At 39.7% G+C, this 20808-nt stretch overlaps 1 protein-coding gene across 1 annotated transcript in view; it reads left to right on the top strand.

Moving 5' to 3' along the window:
- LOC126259768 (nuclear pore complex protein Nup155) overlaps positions 1–20808 on the top strand; it is a 267502-nt gene that overhangs the window by 173192 nt on the left and 73502 nt on the right. Inside the window, exon 17 of the mRNA XM_049956773.1 lies at positions 3578–3655. Within this exon, the coding sequence (XP_049812730.1) occupies positions 3578–3655 (78 nt within the window). The remainder of the gene's footprint in view (positions 1–3577; positions 3656–20808) is intronic.

The following is a 20808-nucleotide window of genomic DNA, read 5'->3' as shown; positions in this document are numbered from 1 at the left end:
ATACTAAATTGGTGATCCCTTGATGCCTCAGAACATGTCCTACCAACCGATCCCTTCTTCTGGTCAAGTTGTGCCACAAACTTCTCTTCTCCCCAATCCTATTCAATACTTCCCCATTAGTTACGTGATCTACCCACCTTATCTTCAGCATTCTTCTGTAGCACCACATTTCGAAAGCTTCTATTCTCTTCTTGTCCAAACTGGTTATCGTCCATGTTTCACTTCCATACATGGCTACACTCCATACAAATTCAGAAACGACTTCCTGACACTTAAATCTATACTCGATGTTAACAAATTTCTCTTCTTCAGAAACGATTTCCTTGCCATTGCCAGTCTACATTTTATATCCTCTCTACTTCGACCATTATCAGTTATTTTACTCCCTAAATAGCAAAACTCCTTTACTACTTTAAGTGTCTCATTTCCTAATCTAATTCCCTCAGCATCACCAGACTTAATTCGACTACATTCCATTATCCTCGTTTTGCTTTTGTTGATGTTCATCTTATATCCTCATTTCAAGACACTGTCCATTCCGTTCAACTGCTCTTCCAAGTCCTTTGCTGTCTCTGACAGAATTACAATGTCATCGGCGAACCTCAAAGTTTTTATTTCTTCTCCATGGAGTTTAATACCTACTCCGAAATTGTATTTTGTTTCCTTCACTGCTTGCTCAATATACAGATTGAATAACATCGGGGAGAGGCTACAACCCTGTCTCACTCCCTTCCCAACCGCTGCTTCCCTTTCATGTCCCTTGACTCTTATAACTGCCATCTGGTTTTTGTACAAATTGTAAATAGCCTTTCGCTCTCTGTATTTTACCCCTGCCACCTTCAGAATTTGAAAGAGAGAATTCCAGTCAACATTGTCAAAAGCTTTCTCTAAGTCTACAAATGCTAGAAACGTAGGTTTGCCTTTCCTTATTCTTTCTTCTAAGATAAGTCTTAAGGTCAGTATTGCCTCACGTGTTCCAATATTTCTACGGAATCCAAATTGATCTTCCCCAAGCTTGGCTTCTACTAGTTTTTCCATTCGTCTGTAAAGAATTCGCGTTAGTATTTTGCAGCTGTGGCTTCTGATAGTTCGGTAATTTTCACATCTGTCAACACCTGCTTTCTTTGGGATTGCAATTATTATATTCTTCTTGAAGTCTGAGGGTATTTCGCCTGTCTCGTACATCTTGCTCACCAGATGGTAGAGTTTTGTCAGGACTGGCTCTCCCGAGGCCGTCAGTAGTTCTAATGGAATGTTGTCTACTCCCGGGGCCTTGTTTCGACTCAGGTCTTTCAGTGCTCTGTCAAACTCTTCATGCAGTATCGTATCTCCCATTTCATCTTCATCTACATCCTCTTCCATTTCCATAATATTGTCTTCAAGTACATCGCCATTGTATAGACCCTCTATATACTCCTTCCACCTTTCTGCTTTCCCTTCTTTGCTTAGAACTGGGTTTGCATCAACAAAAGCAAAACGAGGATAATGGAATGCAGTCAAATTAAATCGGGTGATGCTGAGGGAATTAGATTAGGAAATGAGACACTTAAAGTAGTAAAGGAGTTTTGCTATTTAGGGAGTAAAATAACTGATAATGGTCGAAGTAGAGAGGATATAAAATGTAGACTGGCAATGGCAAGGAAATCGTTTCTGAAGAAGAGAAATTTGTTAACATAGAGTATAGATTTAAGTGTCAGGAAGTCGTTTCTGAAAGTATTTGTATGGAGTGTAGCCATGTATGGAAGTGAAATGTGGGCAATAAATAGTTTCGACAAGAAGAGAATAGAAGCTTTCGAAATGTGGTGCTACAGAAGAATGCTGAAGATTAGATGGGTAGATCACATAACTAATGAGGAGGTATTGAATAGGATTGGGGAGAAGAGAAGTTTGTGGCACAACTTGACTAGAAGAAGGGATCGGTTGGTAGGACATGTCCTGAGGCATCAAGGGATCACAAATTTAGCATTGGAGGGCAGCGTGGAGGGTAAAAATCGTAGGGGGAGACCAAGAGAGGAATACACTAAGCAGATTCAGAAGGATGTAGGTTGCAGTAGGCACTGGGAGATGGAGCTTGCACAGGATAGATTAGAATGGAGAGCTGCATCAAACGAGTCTCAGGACTGAAGACCACAACAACAACAACAACAACAGTATGTTAACAATCTACTGCACCAAACTTCAGATTCACAGCCTCCATTTTCATTAGTACCAAAAACAAGTTCCTTCTTGAAGCACTTGGCGGTGGTTTGTTCGCCGGCTCTGAGAGGTTGCAGTCTTGAGCCACTGGAGTAACATTTGTTGTAGCATCCTTTACTGTGTATCCATTGCCCTGGTGATGTTGTTTACAGTTGAAGCAATGAATTCTAGGCATCTTGTGTGATAATATGCCACAAACGAACACAAAACAATGCAGCCAAATTAAAATCATTTTTAAATTCTCAACACCACACTGCAAGCCTTTCAAAACAGAGAACAAACAAAATCAGTGATCAAATCAATACATGTTGATAGCAGCAGCAGCAGCAGAGAAAGTCAATATCCATAGTCCTTTGTTTCATGTATGACAATCTCTGGCGCAAATATAAACATTTCAATTTTACCTAGTGAAATACATGTACGTATGACAGAAGAATGCTGTGCACTGGGCTGTGGCACTGCATCATGGTACACTTAATACGAAATAATGTGCTTTATAATCTCTTACATATATATGTTTTATACATCACACTATTTAGGAATATGTGAGCTACAAAATAGGCATGTTTTTTAATTTTTTTACGTCCTACACCCCTCCCCCCTTAAGTGTTTTAAATTTTGTTTTTCTGAATTGGTGGCGGCAAAAGTGTGACTGTTATTTCAGCAAGGATACCGATGATGTCTCTTCATAAATTGGACATTGTGCTTACTGTCTAATGTCAGAGAGTATAAAATGGAGGAATTAATGGGATGGCGTTGGTTTATCCTGGGTTCTGGTTTGCCTTCCAGAAAAAATAGTTCTGGAGTTACATAATGATTTATTTTGTAGGACATAGCATTTTGTTTTGATGATACTGCTCATCATAGAATGAAGTTGAAGTTGAGTCTTTTGTAAATAATGAAAACAAAGAGAGTGAGCTTGGTACAATTTGAACTTTTCTCAAAAGTTTACATACAGAAATGTTTAAAGGCCATGACATCTTTGAAGTCACAAACCCTATGAATTACTTGGAATAGTGACTAGTCCAAAACATCAAAACTTGAAGAACGGACTGCTCTGTTTGTAACATTTAGTTGAGTAATTTCCTCACCCAATGGTCAGTTCACGCTGTTGACTTACTGCTGAAAGCAATTTCACATGTAAAACCTGAATACAGTTTTGAGTAACAGTGTGGGTAATTTTCATTTGGTGGTGTCTACACGCATATGATGTAAGAGTCTTTCCCATTCAGAGTAATTGACATTGAAATGGGATGTTACTCTGTTCATGCCTTAGGTAATTGGAGTGCTTCATTCTTGAGTTGAATCTATATTACACACATTGCACATTTATATTATTATTATTATTATTATTATTTTATATTGTTTCATGTTGTTTCAGGCTTATGAAATGCTGCTTAGTGCCAGAAACATCCAGAACAAGGAGGAAAAGGACGCAAAACTTCATGCAGCACTGCAGGTATTGTTGGTCATTACATTTTTCCATTATGAAATAGGTATTTGTCTTCGCACAGTACACCTTTATCAGTGGTCAAGATGTGATCTAACGAAGTTGGCTGATACTTCAGTTATTAGATTTAATCATAATTCTGTCAGTTCTGTAGGATTCATTGCATAAAAATAGTATGTCTTAAAATCCAGTTTTGAGAAATAATATGCTTCAGGCAATTTACTTGCAATATGAAAACCATAGGAAAAGTAGTGTTTGTTTGTCTATATTACACATTAACACAGTGTTAGGTTCCTCTGCACAGCAAATCGCTGGCTGTTTGGTAGCCCACAATGTTCAGAGTGAGCTTCTACATGTAACAATGAGCAACCAGAATTGAAAAAATGCCATAGTAGTACTATGGTTGAAAGTTACTATTTCATATTGCTGTAATCTTCTATCAGCCTGTACCAGATCTGCCATGGTGAAGGCAGGCCAGTGGAGTTTTCAGAACAATGTGGCAGTTGCCAATGTGTTTAGGTAACTGTCAGATGATTCGTTACTTGAGTAATTGTACTGTTGTTTATTATTGTGTGTTGTACAAAAATGGCGACAGTAATTGCCATAAAACAATTGGTTTGCTATAGGAAAGGCAACTACTGTGGGGGAACGTCAGTCATATGACGTCCAGTTCTGGATAAAGGATCCTGTAGGCTTGTACATGCACTATGATCTCCAGGAATAAGCATCCATGTTAGTTTCCTAATATTCCCCCAGGGGGCTCTTAACTTTTTTGTGAAGTTGTGAGTACGTGCTTGGCCATCAAGGGGTCGCAGCTGTTCTATTCCCTTTCATACTGCAAGCCCTTCCTCCTATTATTATTTTTCGCACTATCCCTTTCCACTGTATGGACTTATTCCTGCTGTCCATTCTTGGTTTTTGTTTATGGTTTTGGACATTGATCTTTTCTTTCCTATCCTCCCCTCCCTCCTCTGCCCCCCTCTCCCCCCTCCAGCACTTCACGTTTCATCCTAAAGTACACGGTCCTCAGTGTTGGATTTGACCCACCATTCCTTTTACAAATTTTACAGAAGTGCAGTTCGTGCAGGGAAGGCTGCCCAGTGCGGTGTATATTCCATATCTGTGCATTTCTCTTTGCTCCCTTCCTATCTGGCAATGGTAATTCCCCCAAAACCCTACATGGTTGCCATCTGGGGGGGGGGGGGGGGTCAATTACCTATTTGGTGGTAGCTCTCCTGACTGTGCAGGTATTATACTATTGTTACCTGAGCTGCAAGCTCCCCACTTACGCCAAGGGGCACGTGTCAGTTGTGGCTGCAATGTGGGGATTGTGAGCAATGAACTACTGGCCAGCTAGCTGTTGCTGAGACTGAATGGTGCCCATGGGAGACCCCCATTAGGAGCAGGTGGAACTGTGGCAGATGACTTGCATATGAAACGGATTAAACTTTCTTCCATTGTTGGCCCCAATGCCCCAGCCGTCTTTTTTGAAGGAAAATATTCTTACAATGCAGAGAGAGATGGTCTCAAAATGTTCTCTTACCTGGCTACACAATGGGAGTAACATAGGGATAAGAGATATGGAGATAAATACTCCCATCAATACTTAGTTTGGTCTAGGCTTGCCCACCGTAACAGATTATCTCCCACTGCCATCTTCTTTTACAGGCAGATGACGAGTTATGTGCCAGTTTGAATCAATGGGGTGTGCTTTTTGTCTGTTGTATCCAGCAGGGACCAAAGGACAAGGGTTGCTACTGGGGCCTTCACTGTAGTCATTGAAGGCAAAGCGTTGCTGAAAAGGTCAATGTGATATGAAACCATATGAGCCCCTCGGAATGTAGTGCTTCAAATGCATGAGATCCAGGCACATGTCTTTGCGTAGTAATACTAGCCCCATCTCTAGGGATTGTGGAGATCAATTGCACATCAGTGTTTTAGTATAATACACTCACTCTTTCCTTTCTACCTTGGACCCTTGTTCCCACTTGTCTAAACCTGTAACCCTGGTGTTTGGGGGCCCTCCTCATACAGCTTCTTTCCACACACTCGCTTCGGGAGTGTTGACTCCACATCTGTTGGGTACGTCGAGTCCCAGCGATCAGCTGGAGAGGCATCACCCTCCTCCAGTATCTCTCACCAGGAAGGGATGCTCCCTTTCCAGATCTCTACTGATCTGCAACCAGATTCCAGCCAGTGACTGAAGGAGCCACAGGCTGCTGGTCGTAGGACTTGGTGTTCCATCCCTGAAACTAGTCCTTGCAGGCATTAAAATCACCTGAAGAGGAGGCAGACAGATTATCTGAGGAAGAGGAGGAGGAGGAGGACAGAAGTCCTCAAAGGAGTAGACTTCAGTGGCCCCCATGACTCCTGACTCCCACCCCCCTCTCTTGTGTTCCACCTCTGCATCCACAGATCCTCCCACGTAATCTGATTCAGAACCAGTCTATATTGATACCATATCCTTCATGCTCCCACAGGATACTGATAGTGTGATTCTCCAGTGGAACTGTAGCAGCCTTTTCCACCAGCTGCCTGAGCTTAGGTGTGTCTCATGTGTATATTCTGCTTTCTGCATTTCCCTGTAGGAAACATGGTTCCCAGCAATGTAGGCCCTTACCACCCGTGTCTGCTGGTCTATTTTAAGAATCACTTGACTATAAAAGCGTCCTGGATGGAGTTTGCATGTACATTCTGAACTCTGTCTCCAGCGAATACGTGCCACTTGATATGTCTTTGGAGGTCGTGGCTGTCCATGTGAGGATGTCGCTGGATTTTACCGTACACAATGTGTATCTCCCTCCTGATAGGGGATTGTGTCAAAACACATTGACTGCATTGACTTATCAGCTCCCCCACTCTTGCTAATTCTGGGTGACTTCAATTCCGAAGGAATGAAGAAGTATTAAGAAGAGTCGAGGAAGAAAGAAACTTGCTGAAAGTTATCAGAAAGAGAAAACTGAACTGGATTGAACATTGTTCAAGGAGGGACTGTTTATTGAAGGAAGGAATAGAAGGAATGGTGGAGGGAAAAAGGGGAAGAGGAAAAGAAGATATCAAATGCTGGACATAAATGGAAAGACTATCTATGGACAGACAAAAGTGGTAGAGGCTTAACCCATGACAAGATCTGTCATAAGGCAGAATACCATACTACTACTACTACTACTACTACTACTCGATTCCCATAACCCTTTGTGGGGTGGAACCATGACCACTGGCAGTGGCAAAGTTATCGAAAACTTGCTTGCAGAGCTCAACCTTTGTCTCTTGGATACTGGTGCCCTCAAAAATTTCAGTGTGGCGTATGGCTCTTGTTTGGCGATGGGATTGCCAATATCACATCGTCACCCATTTCAACCAAATGTGAAGCGATGACAAGTTCCCATTTCAGTGGTGAGAAAGTGTGATCGCCCCAGTACTCAAAACAGGTAACACCTCCTCGAGATGGAGAGCTATCGCCCAACTAGTGTCACTAATGTTCTCTGTAGGTTGCTTGAGCATATGGTGAACCAACAGCTGTGGAGTCTCCAGTTCTGTTGGCTCCGTCCCAGAGTGGTTTTTGCCAATCCCATTCTACTGCTGACATTCTGGTCTGCCTGGAGTCTGCTATCTGGACAGCTTTTGCCCTCTGACAGCATCTTATTGCTGCCTTCTTTGACTTATAAAAGGCCAAGTGACATCACCACATCCTCGTTACCCTAGACGAGTGGGATCTCCATATCCGGAACTTCTTATCTCACTGCACTTTCAGAGTTCATGTTAGTGCTTCCCACTGTACACCCTGTTTTCATGAGAATGGGGTCCCACAGGACTCTTTACTGTGTTTGCCCATTTTCCTAGAGGCTGTTCATGGCCTAGCCACAGCTGTAGGATCTACAGTGTCACCCTGCTTGTATGCTGACAATTTCTGTTTTCATAAAGGCATGCTGAAAAATAATACCTCCAGATTTGTTTATGTGAAAACTCTTAAAGCTCTAAAGGTTTAGTGAACTGTGCTCCGTGCAGAATGGATCCAGTGCACTCGCTGCTAAATTGATGGCCATCAATTGGGCCCTCAGTCACAGTCATTCTTGGACCAGTGAGTCTGTCTTAATCTTACTCTTCATAAGAAAGGGGACACGAGTGACTTAAATAATTGTAGACCAATCCCGTTCCTGACTTCATTTTCTAAAATACTCGAAAAAGTTATGTATTCAAGAGTAGTCGTACATTTAAGTGAAAATAATTTACTCAGCATGTCACAGTTCGGATTCTGGAAGGGTTACTTGACTGAGAATGCTCTCTACACATTTACCCATCAAATAGTACAAGCCCTAAATATGAGGGTAATCCCAAAAGTAAGGTCTCCATTTTTTTTTATAAGTACAGAACTCTGATTGTGTGGCAGTTGGTCACACTGTTATGAAGAGTGCTGTGTGTAAACATGCTCACGCCGTGCTGAGGCGTTCAGTCTTGGCTTTGCAGCCGTTGAGAATGGAGCTCCCATTGGATGTTACCACCAATTGCATGCAGTTATTCGGTTTTTGAATGCAAAGGGCACTGCGCTGATGGAAATCCATCGCCAGTTGACGGAAGTGTATGGTGAGTCGTGCATGGATGTCAAAAGTGTTTGAAAGTGGTGTAGAGAGTTTGCAGTTGGTCGGACTGAAATTCACGATGAACAAAGGAGCGGGAGACCATCAGTTTCTGAGGGACAGTGTTGAAGGTTGAGCAAAGCATGCGTGTAGATCGCCGGATCACCCTGGATGATGTCTGCACATTGGTTCCTGAGGTTTCCCGAAGCACTGCTCACAGAATTTTAATGGAAATATTGAACTACCGTAAGGTGTGTGCAAGATGTGTGCCGTGCCGTGAGGACCACATGCGGCAACGAGTTGATGCTTCGCGCGCATTTCTTCACCTCCTTGCAGCCGAACAGAACAACTTTCTGGACTCAGTTATCACAGGTGACCATAACTTTCTGAACTGCATGGTGGCGAGCTGGTATGACATTGGCATACAAAAACTGCCACGTCTACAAAAATGCAATTGACAGAAATGGTGATTATGTCAAAAAATAGCTAAATGTTCAAGCTGTAAACTGATGTAAACCATTGTAGAAGTAAACCGGTCTATGAACTTACAAAAAATAGGAGACCTTACTTTTGGGATTATCCTCGTAACAAATTATTACCAGTTGGTATTTTTTGTGATCTTTGCAAGGCATTTGCCTGTGTGGATCATGTTGCACTCTTAGAAAAACTCAGGTTTTAAGGAAGTGAAGGCTATACACACAGCTGGTTTGAATCATAGTTAACGAACAGAAAGCAAAACGTTGTGCTGAATAACACAAATAATGTTGGGAGGCTGGTAAATTCTAGTGAATGGGGAGTTATTACAAAGGGAGTCACAGAGTTCAACTTCGGGTCCTCTGCTGTTCCTTATTCATGTGAATGACCTCTCACTTAACGTTCGGCAAGCAGAGCTAGTACTTTTAGCAGATGACACGAATGTTTTAATAAATCCCATTCCAGAAAAAGCAACTGAAGATATTGTTAGGGATGTCTTTTAAAGAATTATTAAGTGGTTCTCAGAAAATGGACTCTCCCTTAGTTTTGAAAACACACACTTATCCAGTTGTGTACACTGAGTAGAGTCATGCCAATAACTGATGTAGCATATGAACAGGGCTAAGTTAACAGGGTAGATTTCTCCAAATTTTTAGGTGTTCACATTGGTGACAACCTGAACTGAAAGAAGCATATTACTGAACTTCTCAAACAATTAAGTTCAGCTTCTTTTGCTCTTTGTATAATCGCTAATCTTGGTAATAAACAGGTCAGCCTCCTAACGTACTTTGCTTATTTCCACTCGGTAATGTCTTGCGGAATAGTTTTCTAGGGTAACTCACCGCTTAGACATAAATTATTGATTGCACAAAAGAGAGCAGTGAGAATAATTAGTGGTTTTCACTCAAGGATGTCATGTAGGAGTATTCAAGGAGTTACATATTCTAACTGCACCATTAGAATACATATATTCACTAATGAAATTCGTTACAAATAATCCATCTCAGTTCATGAAGAACAGTGATGTTCATACGTACAACACTAGAGGGGAAAAATGACCTTTACTATCGGTTATTGTAGCTGTCAGTTGCTCAAAAAGGAGTACATTATTCAGCAACAAAAATCTTTGATCATTTGGTCAACAATATAAAGTGTCTGGCAGGTAGCAGATCAAGTTTTAAATCTAGCTTAAAATCATTTCTTTTGGACAACTCCTCCTATTCCATGGACAAGTTTCTGGGTCAAAACCATTTTAAAAAAAAAGTGCCTCTAAATGTAGTTGCATGTGTAGAACTAAAAATTTCAGTAGTATTAGTACTATTTGTGTGTGTGTGTGTATGTGTGTGTGTGTGTGTGTGTGTGTGTGTGTGTGTGTGTGTGTAAATAATTGACTTGTTCCACATCATATCGATAAAATAGTCGTAAAAATGATCTACGGAACATGACATAATAAACTAAACTAAGCAGTGACTCCTTGAGTAGTGTTCAGTCCGTTGACCAGTGCTCCTACCGACACCCATTGGTTGTGGCTGTCCCCATCAAGCTGGACAGTCGGTAGTCTTCGTCTCGACCCTCGGTCACGTTAGGACCCAGGGAATGAACGTGCTGACTGGTTGGCCAAGTTAGCTCCCAAGATTCTGACTTTGGAGATGAGGCACTGGAACTGGACCTTTGGTCGGTTAATAATAGATTGGAACACGGAATGATGTGCGCTGGCTTCTGGCAGTCTTCAATTTGTGCTTCTCACAACATGTCTACCATTCTGTCAGCTTCACATTGGCCACACTTGGTGGTTGACACACAGCCACATTGCATGATGTGAGGATCCCTCCCATTGTCAGTGTGGTGCCCGTTTGACAGTGGCCCGCATTCTACTGGACTGCCTTATGTTCGCTGCCTTACGGTGAAATCTTAAACTTGCTGACGTACTGCCTTTGGTACTAGCATACAGCACCAAAGTGGCCGATTTGGTTTATGTTTTACTTGTGAAGGCAGTTAATGCAACTTACTCCGAGGTACCACACATTGACTTCATCGAACACTTGAGGGGCTGGAAGGGTGCACTGCTGCCTGTTCTGACCCATAGGTCCCCGTGGCTGTACTTGCTCCATGGTCCATTTATTCTTCTACATTTGTCAGTGTTTTAATGTCTCATCGTCTTTCTCTTCCTGAGATTTAATGAATTTCTCCACATTGTTAGTTTTCTTATGGTAACAGAAGGTGAAGAAATACTGGTCAGATGCGTAGGGTGCATCTCTCATTGCATAACATGGGGGTTCCAGATGCTTTTTGGGCAGAGCAACTTTCACACATTACTCCTTCTCACCCCTTTCTCTCTCCTATTTGGTTCTCTCTTCGGTTTATTGATTCCCAGTTGCGACTCTGTTCATCAGGATTTGTCGTCTGTGTATTCCTCTCTGATGACTATTCCTGAATTGATGCATGTGATGACTATTCCTGAATTGATGCATGTAGGATGGAGGGGTTTATGACCTTGTAGTTTGGTCCCTTTAACCCCCATCAATCCAATTTTTTTTATGTCTTGGAATCCAGTGAAGAACATCCTTGTCCATCTACCTACCTGTCTACATGTCTTGCCCATGTCCATTTTTATTCCAGTCATAATTACATCATTTATGTAAGTCTGTTCTTTGATAAATTAATTTGTTTTCATGTTTCAGCCAGTAATTATCAACAAGCATCCCTCCATTGTTGACTGGCTAGCTGTCAGTCAAAACTGTTAACGTGCAGTGATGATAAACTTTTCATTTAAGTAGTATTAGAATTTTGCCTCTGAAAACCTTACTTACACTATCAAAGCATGACAGGCCATTCTTACTCTTATATTTACTTCTTGTCATACCCATTCATCTCTGTCTTTCATCACCTTAAATGCAAAAATTCGTAAATTGTTTCTGTGAGCTCATGATTAAGTTCTACAGTTTTCATATTATAACTGTCATTTAAACCTGCCATTGTACTTGCTCAATTTATGATCTTGTGCTCTATTTATTTTCTTTTATTAGATTATATTGTGAATATAAAAATTATAGCTGGACAACCCTTTGATGTTGTAGAGACTTATTGTTAAAAATTTTACTGCAAATGTTGTCATCACAAACGTGCCAATATGATGTCTTGTTCCACAATGATCATGTGTACATTTAAATGCATCATCTTTAAGGGTGTAATCCCTTATTGTAGATTTACCATTTCACACGAGCCATATTTATTTAGGTAACACTTTTTGCAATAATCTCTTAAATTGAATGGGCATTTAGGACTGTTGCAACAATTTGTTATTTTCACAGCCTGGCATTTCTGTAATGATGCAGGACTTTGACACATCAGAACTAAATTCTATAACACTGGTATTGCGGCCATTTATCCTAAAAAAGCATTATGGGTGAAGCCTAAGGCAATCAGATCCACCTCCTTATTAGCCTTGTCATACAGTTCACTTATAGGTGTAACTAGTTTAGTCGCAACTTGGTGCAAATGTTCTTAGAGGATCATTCATCACATGTTTTGGTAATAATTGAACATGTACTAAAATTCGGTGAAAACATATATTGCAGATTAGAAGGCTAGTTAGTTACTAACAAACAGGTACTGCATGCAGCACTATAATGTTAGTGGCATGGCAGTTTGTCAGTAAACATACAGTACTTAAAAAACATTTATTCACTTGAACACCATGCCATAGAATGATCAATTGAAAAGATGGACTTTCTGCTCCACAGTAATGATATTAAGTTAGCAAAGCTTGGAGTGAGTGAACCACATCACTGGCCAAAGGCTGATGCAGTGTGTATGATTGCTAGATTTAGTGTGGACTGTGTGCCTGGTAGTAGCAATAACTAACTTGGTTCGATGAGTAGGTACTCGCATGCTTCATTAAGGTAATGCCCATTTGCTGCCAGAAAGTAGAAGCTTACTGTTGACAAAATTAAATTTATTGGTGATAAGAAGGAGAAAGCAGTGAAAGTGGAGACAGGAAAGGTGTTGGAATGCACAAACAAAATGTGAAACTGAGCAAGTCAGTGGTGTGCGAATCACAGCAGAAGGTGTGTGTGTGTGTGTGTGTGTGTGTGTGTGTACAGCGGAGATGCTGAGTCACAGAAAGGCACGACAAAAGGACTGTCGAAAATTTAGCTTTCAGCCAACAAGGCCTTCGTATATGCCTTGATAATGTGAATAAATGTGATGATTGACATCAGTTTATGAACACTCCAAGGAAATACCAACTTTGTTAGAACATCACAGCTTATGTTTTGTAGAACTGGATGTTAAACCTAGCTGACTGCGGGAGGTCCCGGGACAGCAATGGGTTTCAGGGCGTACTGAACGGCGAGATGGCTTAGTGTCCAGTGATCTTAACCTAGAACAGTACATCTTAGTGGCCTTTCGGTCAGAATATGTCAAAATTAGTAGTTAACCTGCAATCATTAAAAACGATTGTAGCCTGCAAAGTAATGCAGTAGCATAGTATGTAAAGTAAAAAGGTAGTATGCTGCTGTTCATGGTTTCATTCATACTACAAAAATTAGTTTTTTCTTCTTCTTGCTCTGTGTCTTTCTTTACTATCACTTTTGATGGCAGATTATAAATGCCTTCATTGTGTTGGTTACAATCATTAAAACAAAGGCAATTTTTCATTGTGGTGAGGTCTTTCCATGACATTTCAATCAAACTTTTTCCCCTGAACGTGAAAATATTTTTATTGTAACCAACCTACAGAGGAAGAAATGATCATCATAATAAAATCAGAGAAACCAGAGCTCATAAAGAAAGATGTAAGTATTAACTTTTCCCACAAGCTGTTAGAGAGTGGAATGGCAGAGTAGTAGTCTGAAGGTACCTCTGACTCCTCTACCAGGCATTTAAGTGTACCTTGCAGAATAGTCATGTAGATGCAGATAACAAATTAAATGGAATTGATTTCATGTTCGATATGCAGCAGGTGTATACAAATTTATTTATAGTTTTAAGATTTATAATTGTTAAGAGCAATGGCTGTCATAGAAACATCAGTAAGATAAATTGTTCTTCTACCATAAATGTTGTATAAAAAAGTTTCAATAAATGTGGGGGGGGGGGGGGGACGACTTAGATCATTCCGCAGTATAGGTGTGTCATATGGTAATTTTGCAGCCATAAAACAGTGTCTACTTTAAATTTACCAGTCTTCACCCTTACTTAGATGTCAACAATTATTTTAAAAAATAACTATACAACTAGTACCAAACCTGCAGTGCATTAATCTGACACTCATCTGTTCACCATTGTTAATGCAGATACTGTTGTCATGAAAGTTATGTAAATTGACCTCGTCCAGTTGTCGAGGGTGAAGCTCCTGCTCCTGCACAAGGGCCGATCGCTGTGAATACCTGTGCTATGAGATAGTTGACAACTTAAATGCATTGCCATTCAGTTGGTGCTCTGATCCTCATCCTCACTTGCATCTTCCACTTGACAGAAAAACTGTTCTCTCTGTGAAATTTGTTTTTAAATTGGGGTTCAGTGGATTACCAATGTATGTATGTATGTATGTATGTATGTATCTGATGTGATCCATTATAAACGCTGCTGAAAGCCTGCCGCTGTGAAAACAATAGGTTTGTTTATAAATAAATCATCTGCTACCAGTCACGATTTTCTTTATTTTTTGCACAATGCGTTTCGGGAAATGATTCCCATTTTCAAGTGTGTTTTTTGTGTTTGTTACGTCATTCCTATGTGATGTTGTCGATGTGTGAGATTCTGCTTCATTTCGTTGACTTTACTGCAATGTATAAGAAAACACGTGATTTTTAGTTGGTTGTCGATCTTTTTGTGACGTTAGTGGCGAAATTTAGAGTAATTTGTACTTACAGTTTCCTTATGGTCCATTTGTGCAGTCTCTCGCACACACTAAACATCACACACAACTTATTGTACACTTTTAAACATTGCAAACATTTTACATAAACAAAACAGTGACACAGGTGTTCTTAAAAGTAGTCAACAGAGATGACATATAGGTCTTCCACGGAGTATAATACGCTTTTGTACAGAGGTTATGTACCTTAATAATTTGGATCATAATTTACTTAAGTCTATTTTACAATGTGCTTATTTCTGTGTGTTACTATTTTTATTTAAGTATACTATCAAAACATCTGAAGAAATTTGCTGATTCACTTTCATGTTTTTTGTTTAATATTTTATCTTCATATTTTCTGTAATGTGAATATATCTCCAGTTCTTCTAGCAAATCCATTTTATGTCCTTTATTTAGTCGGTGAAGTACTTTGACATTTTGCTCTATTTTTCCAAATGGGTGTCCTGTATTCTGTACATGTGTTGCTATGGTTGCTGTAGTGTGTCTGTTGTGTGTGTAGGCTTTTATGTGCTCTGTGTACTTAGTATTGAAATTTTGGCCTGTCTGTCCTAGGCAGAACATGGAGCATTCCTGGCATGTGGCCTTGTGTATTCCAGCGTCTGAGTTTGGATCATGCTTACAGTTTATATTGTGTATTAGTTTTTGCTGTGGTTTATTAGATGTGGGAAACCCAATTTTTACTTTGTGATTTTTGAAAATATTTGCAATCTTCTGTGATTCATTGTCAATGTATGGGATACTAGATAGGCATTTTTTTTTCTCTTTTTCTTCTGTGGTGCAGTTTGTACCTGGCTCTTTCTCCGCGTTGTCTAGGATTGTCAACCATGGAAGCATTGTATCCATTGGCAACTGCAATCTTTTTCACTGTGTTTATTTCTTGTTGCATGTTTTCGTGGTTCAGTGGTATTTTAGTTGCCCTATGTAGCATTGACCCGTATGCTACCTCTTTATGGATATTTGGGTGAGATGAGGTAGCAGGGGTTGTGGTGTCAGTCATTGTGTTTTTCCTATGAATTTTGAATGTGCATGTTTTGTTGTGTCTTGTAATATTTAGCTCCAGAAAGTTGATGCTTTTATTTTGTTCATGTTCCACTGTAAATTTAATTTACTCATGTAGATTATTGAAGTAATTTAGAATGTCTGTGATGTCTTTCGTATCCCTTTCACTAACAGTAGTGTGTCATCTACATATCTCCTATACAATTCAATTTTCTTTAGGCAAGGTTCTTGGCTGATAAATAATTTTTGTCCTGAGTGATTTATGTATATGTCAGCTATAGTACCAGATATACATGATCCCATTGCTGGGCCATCTGGTTGTTAATATATGTTGCCATTAAAAGTGAAGTAGTTGTAACTTAGGGTTAGCTAAAGGTGTTCCATAAATTCAATAAGTTCTGTGTATGAAATTTTCTTGTGTTTCATAAGGTTCTTTTGTATTACTGTTACAGCTTCTTGTATGGGTATGTTTGAGTAAAGGTTGGTGATGTCAAGTGATATAAACTGAGCATCTTGGGGAGCTTTCTGCTTTTTAGTTCCTTAGCTAGTATCATGCTGTTTTTATGGAATACATATGAAGCAACTGCTCTTCCAGCCGTGTGCAGGAAGTGGTTTCCAAAAATTATGCCACTGGAACCACAATAGAAGAGAGTGATGGGAAAAAATTGACATAGTTCAAATGGCTCTGAGCACTATGGGACTTAACAGCTATGGTCATAATTGACATAGTGAAAGTGACGGATACGACTTTTGCACAGGTAGTCGCCATATCACAGTATTGAGTGTGACCTAGTGAAAATAGCCTCAGCAACGACCCAACCAATGTTGGGCTGGTGCCTGCTTTTGTGCAGCATGATCAGCCCCAGTTGAACCGCTCTGTCAGGAGGGTAAATATGGAGTTGGATCAGTTGCCTAGGGTGGCCACTCTGTCAGACATTGGATTGGTTCCTGTTGAGGCTGTTGATAGGGGGGATTTCACAAGGCATGGCCTACATCTCAATAGGAAAGGGAAGGGTAAACTGGCAGGGTTGTTAGCGAAATCCATAAGGGGGGGACACTAGTACTCTTTTTTTTTAGACTAATATCAGTGTCCAATGAGAAGTTCAGGCAGGCAGGTGCTAAAGAGATCCAGGAAAGTAAATAATAATGTTACCATATTTAACCAAAATATTGGTGGATTAAAGAAAAAAGTAGATTCTCACAAAAGTTAAGTAAAAAATAATGTTACCATTTTTCACCAAAATATTCCGGGATTGAAGAATAAAGTAGATGAGCTCCTGGTTTGTTTAGATGACATTGAATCTGATTATGCCTGTCTGAGCATCACATTGTGTCTGATATGGAAAAGGTAAATATCAGTGGTTATAAACTAGCTGCACATATGAGTAGAGAGAATAAGGTGGGAGGAGGAGTTGCCACATATGTCAAAAGTTATCACTGTGTAGAAAGCTTAGATACAAAAAAGTTTTGTCTAGAGCAACATATAGAAGCATGTGCCTGTCAACTTAAACTGAAGGAGGGCTCTTTTTATAATTGTAACAGTATATAGGTCCCCTTCAGGAAACTTTCATTTATTACTGAAAACTTTGGATGCCTTGTTGTGCTATCTGTCAGATAGGGGAAAGCAAATTATTATTTGTGGGGACTTCAATGTTGGTTCACTGAAAGTGTAATAGGAAGAATGACCTGGAAGTCTTGCTCAGTTCTTTCAATTTGACATTTGTCATTAATTTTCCTTCTCGGGTAGTAAAGGACAGCAGCACAGTTCTTTCAATTTGACATTTGTCATTAATTTTCCTACTCGGGTAGTAAAGGACAGCAGCACATTGATAGATAACACTTTTATAGACCAAGATAGGTTTAAAAACATAAGTTCTGTGCTGTTGAGAATGGGCTTTTGGATCATGATGCTCAGCTAGTTACAGTATATGACCTAGCTCCATTCAGTAATTCAAAACTACCCTCCAAAGTTGTGCATTCAATTAATGACTCAACAATTAGAAATTTCAGAGAAAATATTCAGCAGTTAGACTGGGATGAGGTGTACAAGGAACCCGATGCTAATTTAAAATATAACTTATTTCATGATACACTTGTAAGAGAATTTGAAAACTGTTTCCCCAAGAAAGTAGTTAAATCTAATTATAAGAAACCATGCAAAAAGCCTTGGCTTACTAAAGGAATAAAAATATCTTGTAACCACAAAAGGGAACTGTATCTCATAACAAGAAAGAGTAATGACACAAAAACAGCCAAGTATTATAAAAACTACTGTGCTACATTAAGAAAGGTTATTAAAAAGTCCAGAAGCATGTGCATCATGTCTGAGATTAATACCTCTGATAACAAAATCAAAACAATTTGGAATATTATTACAAGGGAGACAGGGCAACAAAGAGTACAGGATGACGGCATCACCATCAAAGTGAATGGAAACTTGATAAACAACAAGCTGGAAGTCGAAAACATGTTGAATAATCATTTTTTAAATGTTGTAGAGAAAATAGGATCTAATTGTTCATTAGAAGAAGCAAGGCAGCCAGTGAAAGAGGCCTTACCCACATCATTTGATACAATTGAAATTCCACCCACCTCTCCTTCTGAAATTAGGAAGATAATAAACTCTCTCAAGAATAAAAGCTCACATGGAATTGATGCCATTTCCAGCAGGATAATAAAAGCCTGTTCCCAAGAAATAAGTGGGATTCTTAGGCACATATGTAATAGCTCTCTGAAGCAGGCTATTTTCCCAGATAGACTGAAGTATGCCATTGTTAAACCACTGCATAAAAAGGGGGATACGTCTGATGTCAACAACTACCGCCCAATCTCTCTTCTGACTGCCTTATCCAAAATTCTTGAAAAAGTAATGTATTGTAGAGTAGCTTCACACCTTTGTAAAAATAAAGTTTTAACAAAATGCCAGTTTGGTTTCCAGAAGGGTTTTTCAACAGAAAATGCTATATATACTTTCACTAATGAAATATTAAATGCTCTGAGTAACCGGAAGTCACCCGTTGGGATTTTTTGTGATCTGTCAAAGGCTTTTGATTGTGTAAATCATGGAATACTTCTAGATAAGCTCAAGTACTGTGATATCAGTCGGGCAGTGCTCAAATGGTTTAAATCATACCTAACTGGAAGAGTGCAGAAAGTTGAAATAAACAGTTCACATAATATGCAAAAAACTGGTGATTACTCAAACTGGGGAACAACCAAGAATGGGGTGCCGCAAGGTTCGGTCTTGGGTCCTGTGCTGTTCTTAATATATATTAATGACTTGCCATTCTATATTCACGAAGATGCAAAGCTGGTACTTTTTGCTGATGATACAAGTATAGCTATCACACCCAACAGACAAGAATTAACTGGGGAAATTGTAAACGATGTTTTTCAGAAAATCAGTAAGTGGTTCTCTGCAAATAGGCTCTCATTAAACTTTGACAAAACACAGTATATACAGTTCCACACAGTAAATGGAATGACACCATTAATAAATATAGACTTCGATCAGAAATCGGTAGCTAAGGTAGAATATTCAAAATTTCTAGGTGTATGCATTGATGAGGGATTGAACTGGAAAAAACACACTGAGGATCTGCTGAAACGTTTGAGTTCAGCTACTTATGCTATTAGGGTTATTGCAGATTGTGGCAATATACATCTGAGTAAATTAGCTTACCATGCCTATTTTCATTCTCTGCTTTCGTATGGCATAATATTGTGGGGTAACTCATCGTTAAGTAAAAGAGTGTTCATTGCACAAAAGTGTGTAATCAGAGTAATTGCTGGAGCTCATCCAAGATCCTGCAGACACTTATTTAAAGAACTAGAGATCTTCACTGTAGCCTCACAATATATATACTCACTTATGAAATTTGTTATTAACAATCCGAACGAATTCAAAAGTAATAGTAGTGTACATGGCTACAACACTAGGAGAAAGGATAATCTTCAGTACTCAAGGTTAAATCCAACTTTGGCTCTGAAGGGGGTAAATTATGCTGCCACAAAAGTCTTTGGTCACTTACCTAATAGCATAAAAAATCTGACAGATAGCCATATAGCATTTAAAAGGAAATTAAAAGAATTTCTTAATGGCAACTCCTTCTACTCATTAGATGAATTTTTGGATGTAGTAAGTGGGTAGTTTCCCCAGCCAACCCCCAACCCCCCCCCCCCCTCCTAAAAAAATATTAAGTGTCATGTAATATTTTGTGTAATGTAGTATCTTGTATAGACACCCTTTATTAACCTGATACGTTCCACATCATTACGAAGTGTCGTATTCATGATCTATGGAACAAGTACTAATCTAATCTACAGGACGTACACACTAATATACAGGGTGATTCAAAAAGAATACCACAACTTTAAAAATGTGTATTTAATGAAAGAAACATAATATAACCTTCTGTTATACATCATTACAAAGAGTATTTAAAAAGGTGTTTTTTTTTTTTTTCACTCAAAAACAAGTTCAGAGATGTTCAATATGGCCCCCTCCAGACACACGAGCAATATCAACCCGATACTCCAACTCGTTCCACACTCTCTGTAGCATATCAGGCGTAACAGTTTGGATAGCTGCTGTTATTTCTCGTTTCAAATCATCAGTGGTGGCTGGGAGAGGTGGCCGAAACACCATATCCTTAACATACCCCCATAAGAAAAAATCACGGGGGGTAAGATCAGGGCTTCTTGGATGCCAGTGATGAAGTGCTCTGTCACGGGCTGCCTGGCGGCCGATCCATCGCCTCGGGTAGTTGACGTTCAGGTAGTTACGGACAGATAAGTGCCAATGTGGTGGCGCTCCATCCTGCTGAAATATCTGGTTCAAAATGGTTCTGGTTCAAATGGCTAGCTCTGCGAGTCGATTTTCCTGGGCTGCGAACAAATGCTTGCTGGATGCGTGCTACATTTTCATCACTCGTTCTCGGCCGTCCAGAACTTTTCCCTTTGCACAAACACCCATTCTCTGTAAACTGTTTATACCAACGTTTAATACACCACCTATCAGGAGGTTTAACACCATAGTTCGTTCGAAATGCACGCTGAACAACTGTCGTCGATTCACTTCTGCCGTACTCAATAACACAAAAAGCTTTCTGTTGAGCGGTCGCCATCTTAGCATCAACTGACGCTGACGCCTAGTCAACAGCGCCTCAAGCGAACAAATGTACAACTAAATGAAACTTTATAGCTCCCTTAATTCGCCGACAGATAGT

The sequence above is a fragment of the Schistocerca nitens genome, chromosome 5, assembly GCF_023898315.1.
Source record: "Schistocerca nitens isolate TAMUIC-IGC-003100 chromosome 5, iqSchNite1.1, whole genome shotgun sequence".
In the NCBI taxonomy this organism is placed as follows: Eukaryota; Metazoa; Arthropoda; class Insecta; order Orthoptera; family Acrididae; genus Schistocerca; species Schistocerca nitens.
The sequence above is the reverse complement of the archived record's forward strand: the minus strand, read 5'-3'. Positions and strand labels throughout refer to the sequence as shown.